At 41.6% G+C, this 12,488-nt stretch overlaps 1 protein-coding gene across 2 annotated transcripts in view; it reads left to right on the top strand.

The window, feature by feature from the left end:
* Positions 1 to 12,488, top strand: part of LOC127660858 (slit homolog 1 protein-like) — a 209,817-nt gene that overhangs the window by 163,015 nt on the left and 34,314 nt on the right. For both annotated transcript variants that reach the window (XM_052151304.1, XM_052151303.1), the window contains exons 20-21: positions 3,426 to 3,592; positions 4,137 to 4,269. In XM_052151304.1, coding sequence (XP_052007264.1) covers positions 3,426 to 3,592; positions 4,137 to 4,269 — 300 coding nt within the window. The remainder of the gene's footprint in view (positions 1 to 3,425; positions 3,593 to 4,136; positions 4,270 to 12,488) is intronic.

Raw genomic sequence — 12,488 nt, 5'->3', positions numbered from 1 at the left:
AAAGTTATCACTTTCGCTCAGAAATGTAATCTTTTGATTGCATTCAAATTTCTTTTCCTCAATATCTACTTTTTAATGCGGAGTATCTGAAGCTCACTCAGGGTGCATCTGCTTCGTCTGACTCGCTCGCTCTCTCTATGTTTTTGACAGCAGCAGTGTGGCCCGCGCAGTCTCAGGGCGCTGCTACCATTGGCTCATTGGAGTGTCAATCAATGCAGCAAGATCCATTATTGGACGAAACACTTTTTCTTCTAAAGCACTCGTTTTTCTCTCTTATTCTCTTTTTCTTCATTTTCCCATCTTTTTACATATCTCTCAACTCATCTACTGGTAGCCTGGATCATCCGGGTTACACTGAGGTTCGGTCATTTCGGTCTAAGTTGACAGGCGTGTGTGGCCGAACTCTCGCACAGGTGTCCTGTCTTGTTTTTGTTGCTGTTGCGTGCTACAAGTTTGCCTCACGATGTATGCTCAGGTTTCGTTTAGTGTGTGAATGCCTGTTGTTGCTTTGTTTGGCGTTGCTACGCATTCTCTCGTGTTTGCCAGTTTGCATGGGCTTATATTTCCTTATTGCCAGTGAGCTAGTGCCCATGCCTGCCATGGCCAATGAGCTAGTGCCCACACCTGCCACGGCCTATGAGCCCACACCTGCCATGGCCTATGAGCCCACACCTGCCACTGCCAACGAGCTACCGCCCACACCTGCCACGATCAATGAGCCAGATCCTGAACCCTCATCCATCCCAGAGCCAGCATCTAAAGTCTTGTCTGTCCCAGAGCCTGCACCTGAAGCCTCGGCCATCCCAGTGCCAGCGTATTCATTCATAATGACTACTTCCACAGCAGTTCTCCCAGCCACCTAGAAGAGGAGGAGGAGAAGGGCTCCTGTTCCCCAGTGACTGCCAGCACTACCGGCCATGGAGGCCGTTCCCCAGTTGCTGCCAGTGATCCCGGTCACTGGCACATTCCAGTTTTTCTTCACATTCCTTGTCGGTCCTGTTACCATACCTTGTTCTTGTTCGGTCAGTCCTGTGCACTGTTTCTCTTCTTCCCCAGCCTGGATTACTTCCTTTGTTGGTTTTTACCTACAGGGTTGTTTGTTTGTTTGTTTTCGTCCCTTGTGGGAGTTATGGTTTGATTTTTGCCATTTTTGTTTGTATAAATAAATGTATTTATTTTAACTCTGCGTTTGGGTGCTGAGCCTCTCTTATATTTGACAGTTAGAGACTGATGTTACCTGTAAGAGCTGGGCAATTCTTAGGAATTCAATATTCTCTATTGCTACATTTGAAAAGGTTATTGGTGAACCAATCAATATTAAGATTAGTCATACATAAAACCCTAAAAATGGTTATGTTTTTTGAAGGCTGATTCTTAAATGATTTCCCTAGTCCTAAATATTTGGTTACAGAATTTCAGAGTGTCAATAGTTATTTTATTGTTACTAAACCTTATTTCAACCCTGACACAGCAGGTTATGGAATTTGAATAGATAACTACATAAATTCTAGTAGGATCACTCAGTTTTGCTATTCCTTGAAATAAATCACACAATCTAATAGAGCGCAATCTAATGTCAGCCTTCTTGTTTCCAGAATTACTTTTCACATAATTTTTTTGTATAGGAATATAAAATCCCATGAAGCCAGTTGCTTTCACACATATAGTCTTTTCCAGAAAATGACCTGCAATTTTCAGATTAAAGGACACGTATTTAGAACATGCCCCATTTGAAAATGCTGGTAAAATTCACACTGGCGATATCCCTGAACGAAAAAATTTAAAAATTACCTGAAAGTTCAGTTTTGATGCGATGTCGTAAGATTAATGGTTTGAATACATACAAGGTTAGGATGCGCTGATGTAAGACGAAGAGGATTCAGTTGCACTTTATTCAAACAATGCCATCAAATTGGACAGACAGTAAAATTATTTGATTTAGTCAGAGGGTGTAAAATATTTTATATTTTTGAGCGTATTGTTAATTTCATAGTGCATGATGAGTCACGCCTCAAATATGAAGTCATACGGTGAGCAGGCAATGGAAATCAAATGCACGAGGCCACAACACAACACTCAACCACGAAGAAATGGAGATTGCAAAGATTGCGGAGAAATTTTTAACACTGGAGTACCACCCACATCAACAGCAACACTCCCGTACTTCAGTGTTTGTTTATATTTGTCATGTGTCTCCTTGAACGGGGGCATATGATTTCACAGACTATTATCGGATCGACTTGACAGCAGGAGTGATCCACAGTCTTTTAGTGAGTGTTGCACAATTTTTGTCTGTATCCATACCTAAGTGTATGGTACCTAGTGTTTTTAGATTCTGTACAGATTTTACAGAAATGGTGTAGTGTAATCCAGTCTTTAAATGCAAAGAAATTTGTCAACTGATAAAATAACTAATTACATTAGTGTTTAATGCCATTTTGGTGCTGATGTCAGCACAATGAAAAATAAAGACAGAAATGTGTAAATAGCAGATGTGGTACATTTACCAGTAAAGGCAATCAAAAAATGTATTATAGTTTAACATGTAGTATTTGTGAAAGGGGCTATTTTGGATTATATAATCTCATTTAAAATGACAGTAAAGTAAAAAACTATAGATTCAATGCTGTTAATTATAAGTATAGAAACAATGCATTTAAGTTTGTTGCAAAATATTCAGATATTTGCAAAAATATAAGTAGTTTGAGAGTGTAGGGAGACTGACACAAATGCATTATTCATGGTGCGCCATGCGAGTGTGTGGTCTCTGCAGAGCTCCTTCCGCATGCTTTGTTTGCTGTGATTCCCTGATTGGTGGATCCCAATCATTTTTATTTTCCGGAAATGGACTGTTCTCTATTGAAAATGAACCTGTTGTTGGGCCAATCCTGTTCCATTAAAAATATTTGAATGTTACAGGAGTGAAGATCAGTGCAAAAAATGGCAAATAACACTTTCCACTAGCATATATCATCTCATCACACCACTTCACTAGTATTCACAGTCACTATTCTTGTACTTTGTGCAAAAAAAACTGTAAAAAAACTGAACTGAATTCCCATACTGCAGTTGAAATATTGTGCATGACAAGGCTAATATAAATGTTAGTATAATAGAATGAATTACTGTAAAGACTGGAGGAGAAACTTCTTTTCGAACCATTATGTTAGTAGTAAGTCATGTAGACAGACATGGCGCGCAAATATTACCCTTTCGTGAGAAGAACCAGCTTTAAGCAATGTAATACACCTAAAGTATTAACATCCAAATCACAGAATGTACTACATGAAAAGCACACACAGTTCCTTGTTCTTTCAAAGGAAAACTAGATATTTCTTTAGATGTTCCGTGGACATTTTTATTTGCTGTTTAGGATGAATTAAACATGGCTGGAGCTCATTCAAATCTTTTTTTGTGTTTGGCAGAAACCTTCTTGCCAACCCCTTTAACTGTAACTGTCATCTGGCATGGCTGAGCAACTGGCTGAGGAACCGCAAAATCGTCACAGGAAACCCACGTTGCCAGCGACCAGCATTTCTCAAGGAGATTCCCCTGCAGGATGTGGCATTACCGGATTTCCGCTGTGAAGAAAGTAAATGATTTTTATCAGTCACTGTGAATTAAAGAGAGTTTATTCAGATTCTAGTGTAAGTTATTTGACTCACAAAGATAATTTTTACCAAACCCGATTTCACAAGAATTTGTCACTATAGTATGAGGTGGCGATTTCCTTTATTTGTACGATATAATAAGAGTTATACACCCACCAATAAGAGACACTTCCCTTATGTCCTTGTAGTTCTCGATGTGGCGATCAACGGTTAGTCTTGGCTGAGTCTCTGCATTTTTCTCTCTACCTTTTACCTGTTTTACTTATCTAAACACACTTCAGTCTGTTCATCCTTGTATTCACTACACCATCCCCATAATTACATCTGAATTTGGACCTTTTTGATCTTAGAGGCAAACCAGCCACAGCCCATTATAGATTATATGAATCATCTTACATTTTCTTACATTTTTTACATCATCTTAGCACTTACATTTTCTTATGATTTCTCTCGCTGTAACTTTCATTAACATTCCTACAGATTTGTTCTCTTTGTCAGTACTCTGTTTGTCTTTCCTGTGGGCAGGTCATGAGGAAGCGAGCTGTACGCCACCTGTACAGTGTCCCAGCGAGTGTACCTGTCTGGAGACGGTGGTGCGCTGTAGCAACAAACATCTTCAGGTCTTACCCAAAGGCATTCCTCGCAACGTCACGGAGCTGTGAGTCCAAACCATAACACAAATTATTTAATGTTCAGTCATGAAACTCTAAATGGCACAAGCTGGTAGGACCTTTGACAAATAATCTGTTAAGCCAATCAGCACGCATGGTGTAAATGGATAGGTGCAATCTGTTAGTCAATCAACTTGTGTACTCTCTCTTTTTCAAATATTCTAATTGCTCAGTTGTTTGCACATTAGTGGTTTTTCTCTGAAAGCCTCCTCCTCCCCAGCATCACCTGTCTAGATATGCTTCAAGGGAATGTTTGCATGTCAAATTGTGCGGCAGTATGTCTTACATGCTCAATACAGAGTGTCTGTGTATATTATAGTAGTAGCAAGTCTTCCTACTACTACAGCAGCAGCAGCAGCTTCGCAGATCTAGTGCGCCAAAAGCCTACATTTATTCAGATCATTTTTTGACTAATATATTCAAACTTGCCCTAACCAGGTGTGACATGAAGTTTTCAGTTTCAAGTAATTTCTGAAAACAAAAATACATCACGAAAAAAATCACAGTGTCACGGATCCCTGCCTCCGTGAGTTTCACCGTGACAGAAGTACAGACCACCAAAATGGACTCCGTGGGGGTTTCCAATATTCCACCAACACCGACGAGCACAAACATTTGGAACATGGCGCTGACTGGTTTATTTCTGGAGCTGTTCAGACAAGATCTTCCTTTTCTGGAATACACAACAAAGTTTTGTACCCTCGCTACCCCAACCACAATATCTGACTCCTGCCTCAGATCCATTTATGGAATGGGACTGAACTTCCACCGACGTACAGCTCTTCCAGAGGTGGAGAACCTTTCTTTTGTGGAATATGTCCGAGCCATGCTGGCCATACATTACCCCTCACCATTATCGACTCGCTGGACAGAGGAGGTCACTCCCATCACCATGACCCCCAAGGTAACTCCTCTCCCAACATTCCCCCTAAATAATTTTTTTGGTTTCGCTTTCCATGGCTTCGCCCCTCAAGCCTTCCACAGCTCCGCCATTTGAGCCTCCCATGGCTCCGCATTCCCTGGCTCCACCCCTCAAGCCTTCCACGGCTCTGCATTCCTTGGCTTCGCCCCTTGAACCTCTCATGGCTTTGCCTTCCTTAGCTGCACCCCTCAAGTCTTCCATGGTTCCGCCTTCCCTGGCTCTGCCTCTCGGGCCTCCCATGTCTCCGCCTTCCTTGGATCCGCCTTCCTTGGCTCCACCCATAGAACCGCCTTCCTTAGCTCTGCCCCTCGAGCCTTCCATGGCTACACCTCCCATGGTTCTGCCCCTTGGGCATCTCCTGGATCTGCCTTCCTTGGCTCCGCCTCCTGGCTCCACTTGCCTTCGTCTCCACCCTTAACCCCAGATACTCCACCTCCTACGACTGTTGCTCTGCTTCTGGATCTGCCTATAGCCTTTCCTCCTCCACTGATTCAGTCCAGCCCAATGGCACTTCCTCCTCCGCTGGTTCCATCCAGCACGATGGCCCTTCCTCCTCCACTGGTTCTGACCAGCATGATGGCCCTTTCTCCTCCACTGACTCCACCCAGGACATTAGCTCCTCCTCCTGATCAGCCGGTTCCCCAAAAGTTACCAGCTCTAACATCACCCCCTGTGACATCTCAGATAAGGGGAATTTCTGACTCTGTTCTTTCCCTGTGGCCACCTCCCAGGCCTCCTGACCCTGTACCTGCCCTGTGGCCACCTCCCAGGCCTCCCGACACTATTCCTGCCCTGTGGTCCACAAATTCCTGCTGATCATCCTCCTGGATCCTTCCCTGTCATCGGGTTCCTTCTGCCCTCCTCATCCATCTTTGGGTGTCAGGAGTCGCCCTTTAGGTGGGGGGGGTTCTGTCACTTTTTCTGTTCTTGTCAAGGTTTGCTTAGAAATGACGGACTTCCTAGTATTGTCTAACTTACCTGTTAGTACTTACCTGGTGTTATATTCTGTGGATATTTTCCTCATTGTTGTTCTCCTCATCTGGGTTTGTGTGTTGGTTCCTCCTCTGGTTATTGTCCAGTGTTGTGACTCTCCTGCTTCTTCAAAGGTACCTGCAAGGATCTAACGACTGTTTTGAGTTATCTATTCGTCTGTACATCATATTATTTCTTACCTGCTGTTTGGTACACTACTCTATTTACTCTAGATTTACTCACCTGTTGTTTACATCGCTCACCTGTTCAATAAAACCCTGCTCCGTGAGTTTCTCAGTGACACAAAGTCAATCAGGGCATATTTGATGTTAATATACATTCATGTGTCGCAGGATTATAGACTAATGAGATTTCACTGTGGGTGATGCTACCCAATGAGATGTGACAGTAACAAAAACCAAGCTACAGACAAATTGTTGTGTGTGTTAGTGTAGGTCATGCTAGAGATGTATTTCTGACGGTGCTACGGTGCTGTAAAATTTAGACTCAATTTTAGGTGTCACCACTCTACTACTACAACAACGCCGACCGACACACATGTATGCACACGTGCACACATAACCTACGCAATCACATATATGACAATAAACAATCACTTAATATTGGTGAGGCAGGCACAATAAATATATTGTCAATCTACAGCTTGTCAATGAAACCACACCAACAGGCTACTTGCTCAATGCAAACAAACAGAAATGTACTTTATCATCATTATATAATGTACGTTTGTAAGGAATCAACAAAATAATTTAACTTATAACAGGCAACTCTGCAACAGAGGGTAAATCTCCCACTTACCATTAGACAACTTCATAACAGCACAATGCATCTGTTGTTGTGGTTAACAGCAAAAGCATTAATGATTTTGTCGCTGTCCAGGGTCCTTGTTCTCTGAGGGTTTATCGCCAGTAGTGCCAGGTTGCTGGTTCGACAGTCCCCACTGCTATTCCTCATGTAGTTTTTTTTAAAGACGCAGGCAAGAAAAACTGCGCTCAAAACTCACTGATGTGACGGAAAGTGTCAGAGATATGGATATCAGTTTGTACAAGTCTATAAATGCATCTTTGTACGGCCTCATAAGCGAAAGGAACTCATTAGTGCTGGAGATGGTATATCCCTGTTCTTCTTTTCTTTGGAGTAGCCGGCGACCCTGGAGGAGCTCAGCAGACCAATTTTCCTCACTGATTTCATAATGACAGCCATGGGCAGTATGCATTTTTTGTCGAGAAATTATATGTGTTTGGGACTAAGGGCTGGCACACTGCTCAGTACATCGTTTGTTTCTGCTGAAAAGCACTGCTGCATCTCCATTATCAACCTGTCTAAGACAGGATAGAAAGATTGCCCTTTCAGATCATCCATACTGTTTACAGTATGTGTGATCTTTCTATTGGGGCCTCCACAACAAATCCCTCCAGATGTTTGGCTACTTGGGTGTCTTTTCTCACGCAGTCAAGTCCTCAAAAAGAATAAGATGCAAAACAAACTTCTCATCAATGACTGCACTGATTGCTCTTGCCTATGTCCTCCAATGCCAATGATGTGATGGAGGGTAGCCACGATGGCTGGGAGAGCTTTCTTGATAGCCCAGATTGAATTATATTGGCATGTCCAGCGAGTGTCACATGAGTTCAGTGTGTTTCTTGAGTTCAGTATGTTGCGCCATTGGCTGAAGTTCCTTCTGTTTTTTCATGAAAATATCGTGCACCATCGACCCCGAAAAAACCTGTAAAGCATTTGCAGTGTTTCAAAAAACTGTGTATGACAGTGTATGTATATTGCCTGTGACACCTCCTTCCTGAATTCCATTGTTATGTCCCGACATGACAGAGGCACTGGCCAATGCAATAATTAATATTACACTGGCTGAGCGTCCCCTTGATGCTGGCAAGTAGTGAGTCTGCATCTAGCCCATCTGCAGGGGTGAAATGCAAAAACTCCTTTTGTATTTTGTCTGACTCTGGCTGCAAATCACGGAAATTTGCTCCTTTTTGCTAACATCTTTACTTTCATCCACTAAAATAGCAAAATGTTCTGAGTCCTTTACCTCATCACTTATTTATTTTCAAATAATTTCAGCCATTACACCAAATATCTCATTCTGTATATCATGGTGAAAGTATTTGGCATTTGAGGGATTACTGGCTAACTTTTTTCCAACTGTTGCATCAAACATCCTAATAAGATGCAGCAGCTCACGAAAATTACCCCTATTGGATAAGTCCTCGCCCTCACTGTGTCCTCACTGTGCACTCCCCTGACAAGCAGTGTAGCGTAAGGATTCCACAACAGCCTTCATGTACTTTCGGTTCTCCAGAGCCAACGCTGAATGTCCCTTGTCCAGCATGTTGGGGATTTTTGAGTCGCTAGCCTGTTTTTGTTTGAACTCACTCCATGATTCCTTCGCAAATTGGTGCCCCGCACTTTCATGATGGCTCTTCAATGATGCTGTTGCTTTTTGCCAGTTACTGAACCCATTGTTGGTGAATGCTGGCTCCTGATGAAATCCATGCCCTCCTTTTAAAAAATGCCAACAAGCAAAGCAAAACGCTGCTTCTTTACACACACTATGTTCCAGCCATGCATACTGATCAAACAAGCTTTTGCTAAAACTTCTCTGTTGGGCTACAAACAGGCATGTTGGGAATTTTTGAAGATTCCCGCTAATATTATGCTAGCATTAGCATCCTCAACAGCAGTGGCGGTTTGCTCTCCTTCAGACACATTCTTCATATTTTGTTGGAATATGGTCTTTATATTCACCTTCACTCTCTGTTCTATCAGAATCCATCCATGGACATTTAGGCCTATTCCTATGCAGTAAAAACCGATCCATTTTCTTTTTCCAAAAAGTAATCATGTTCCAACTTATCTCTGGCTCTTTCAGAGGATGTGAACATGAGGTCAAAGGTTCAATGCATTCATTGCTCATTGGCTGAAACTAAACACTTCTATCTTTTTAACAAGCATTACAATTATTTGTTAGGTTTATTAATTAATGTTAATTAATGTATTATTTTCTTGATGTATTACAGCATTCAATAATTAGTTTTGTTTTTATTAAACCACTGATTACGGGGGTGCTATGGCTATTCCATGGGTAGCTATAGCACCCCCTAGCACTCCCCTGGCACCGCCCATGCTGGTTAGGACATGATTATAATCTCAGCATTTTCTTCATTTTTCAGCATCTCATACAACTGTATTTAAAAATAATTTGGTAAAAATCCAAATAACTTTAGAGATCTTCATTATAAAGGGTTTAAACAATGTTTTCCATGCTTGTTCAATGAACCATAAACAATTAATGAACATGCACCTGAGGAATGGTCATTAAGACACTAACAGCTTACAGACGGTAGGCAATTAAGGTCACAGTTAAAAAAACGTAGGACACTAAAGAAACTTTTCTACTGACTCTGAAAAACACTAAAAGAAAGATGTCCAGGGTCCCTGCTCATCTACGTGAACATGCCTTAGGCATACTGCATGGAGCCATGAGGACTGATGTGGCCAGGGCAATAAATTGCCATGTCCATACTGTGAGACAGTGCTACAGGGAGACAGGAAGGACAGCTGATTGTCCTCACAGTGGCAGACCACGTGTAACAACACCTGCACAGGATCTGTACATCCGAATATCTGGCAGAAAGTGCTCTTCACTGACGAGTTGCGGTTTTGTCTCACTAGGGGTGATGGTCAGTCTTGCGTTTATCATCAAAGGAATGAGCATTATACTGAGGCCTTTACTCTGGAGCAGGATTGTTTTTGAGGTGGTGCGTCAATCATGGTCTGGGGCGGTGTGTCACAGCATTATCAGACTGAACTTGCTTACAATGACAACAATCTCAATGCTGTGCGTTACAGGGAAGACATTGTCCTCCCTCATGTAATACCCTTCCTGTAGGCTCATCCTGACATGACCCTCCAGCATGACAATGCCATCAGCCATACTGCTCGTTCTGTGAGTAATTTTCTGCAAGACAGGAATGTCAGTGTTCTGCCATGGCCAGCGAAGAGCCCGGATCTCAATCCCATTTAGTATGTCCGGGGTGACTGAGAGCTGAAGGTGAGAGATTCACTAAACTGTGAATGTAGCCAACTACGCCACCTAGGGACTCTCACCCAAGGATTTAAACTTAAACAGACACTCCAATGGTCACAGGTTCAGTATACCCAGTGAGGACTGAGACGGTTTAGAAAATCAACAATATACATTTATTTTTATATAAAAGAAACAAAAATCAACATAAAACATCAGGAGTCACTGATAAAACACTCAAAACTTTCCAATACCTTTTAATTACCTGCAAACAATTACACAGAATAAAATACATGGCTTTGGAGCTGAGAGAGAGCTGTGGCCAACCCCCAGAAAGGTCCCCAGACCAACCCAAAGAAAGGGAGGACCATGCCCACTCACACTTGTGCCCCACGCTACACAACCAAATACACTTGTATTCAAAGTAGAATCTCACAGCACACCATGAAAGGGGAGGGGGACAAAATACCCTCTAATAAGCCTGCCTGGGGGCAGACCCACAGCACTCCCTAAAAAGAGATGGATATTAAAAGTTATTGATTAAGAACCTCACTCCAAAAACAAGCAAACAACAAAAATAATAATAAAATAATATTCACATTACCACCATTGGTGACTCCACAAACCAAACTGCTCTGTCAAAGCAGCAGAAAATTGAGCACTGTTTGGGCTGACAAACAAATAACATTAGAAAAATAACATATTATGCAAAAACAATTCCATAATACAAAATTAATTAACTTTATACAACCAAATTCAAAACAAACTTCATAAGACCACACAAATGGAAGAAAAATCCAACAAGGACGAAACAGCAATGCGGCCTGGATCCGCGTTCCCTCCAAGGCTGAAGATGAACAGAGAAACATGCCCCTCCAACCCCACCCCCCCCACACACACACACACACACACACACACACACACACACTCACACACACCTGTCGCAACCACATATAAACATTAAACCATCTCACACTTCCAGCTACGGAAAACAGGCTCACAGTTTCGGACACAGAGATTTTACAAATATAGAGCGCATTCCCACTGCACATATACAGTACATACCTCAATTCACTTAAAGAAACGAAGGAAACAGGTGTCCCAAACTGCATGATTCTAAAAGAACCAAGCACGAGGAGAAAGCCAGCAATGCCCAGATATCAAACACATCATGGCATGTTTGCACGGTCTGTTTTTATTGTCTGTGCAATCAACTTAATTACAGACCAGCCGGTAACTGCAATGTTTGGGCATATGGGGCAAACCATCCATGCTATCTGCCTAGGGAGGAGGAGGTATGTTAACACTTAAGTTTGGCTACATCATGATTAGTGAAGGGGGGAAGTGGTGTAATGTGTTTTCGGTAACACTTCATTTTAGTGATCAGAAATTAGACAGTAATTAATGAGTAATAATTGCACTTGTATATGACAAGTTATTGACTTGTTTGACATTATAAAACATTTATTATGCCTGTACTGGCTGAATTCTTATTCTTGCCTTATAGCCTCTTTACATTATTAGGTTATTAGGTTAAAACACAGCTAGTATTGTTCAAATTTCATATTTTATAGGCTCAGTATACTGTGTGAAAATAAATATGGAATGCATATTTCAACAAAGGCATTTAAAAGAGCTGAAAAGCAAACTCAGCTTCAACACAACACAAAAGTGGAGACAGTAGTTATTCTAGATGTTAAGTCCTTATATACAGTATGGATCAATAATATAAACAAATTATTCATTCTAACAATTATTTGTTGGTGTACAGCACCATTTATAAAGACTAAACATCTAGAATAACTACTGTCTTCAGTTTTGTATAAAAGCACTGTGCCTTCCAGCTTATTTGAATGACTTTATTGAAATGCACATTCTATATTTCCATTCATCCATCCATCCATCGTCAACCGCTTATCCTGTGTACAGGGTCGCGGGGGGCTGGAGCCTATCCCAGCTAACATTGGGCGAAAGGCGGGGGACACCCTGGACAGGTCGCCAGTCATTCTATATTTAGATATCTATATTTTTTTTACCTATAAGCTGCACATTCACACAGTGTACTGAGAACCTATAGAAGATGTAATTTGCACAATACTAGCTACTAGTAACCAAAGTTTTAACCTAATAATTTTTTGTTTACTTGCCATTGGTATATTTTGTTTTTAGCTAATATGTTCATTTACAAACAAATGGGCTTTAACGTTATAAGAAATCAGCCTACAAATGCCTCATAAATGCCTTAAAAT

The sequence above is a fragment of the Xyrauchen texanus genome, chromosome 20 (genome assembly GCF_025860055.1).
Source record: "Xyrauchen texanus isolate HMW12.3.18 chromosome 20, RBS_HiC_50CHRs, whole genome shotgun sequence".
In the NCBI taxonomy this organism is placed as follows: Eukaryota; Metazoa; Chordata; class Actinopteri; order Cypriniformes; family Catostomidae; genus Xyrauchen; species Xyrauchen texanus.
The sequence above is the reverse complement of the archived record's forward strand: the minus strand, read 5'-3'. Positions and strand labels throughout refer to the sequence as shown.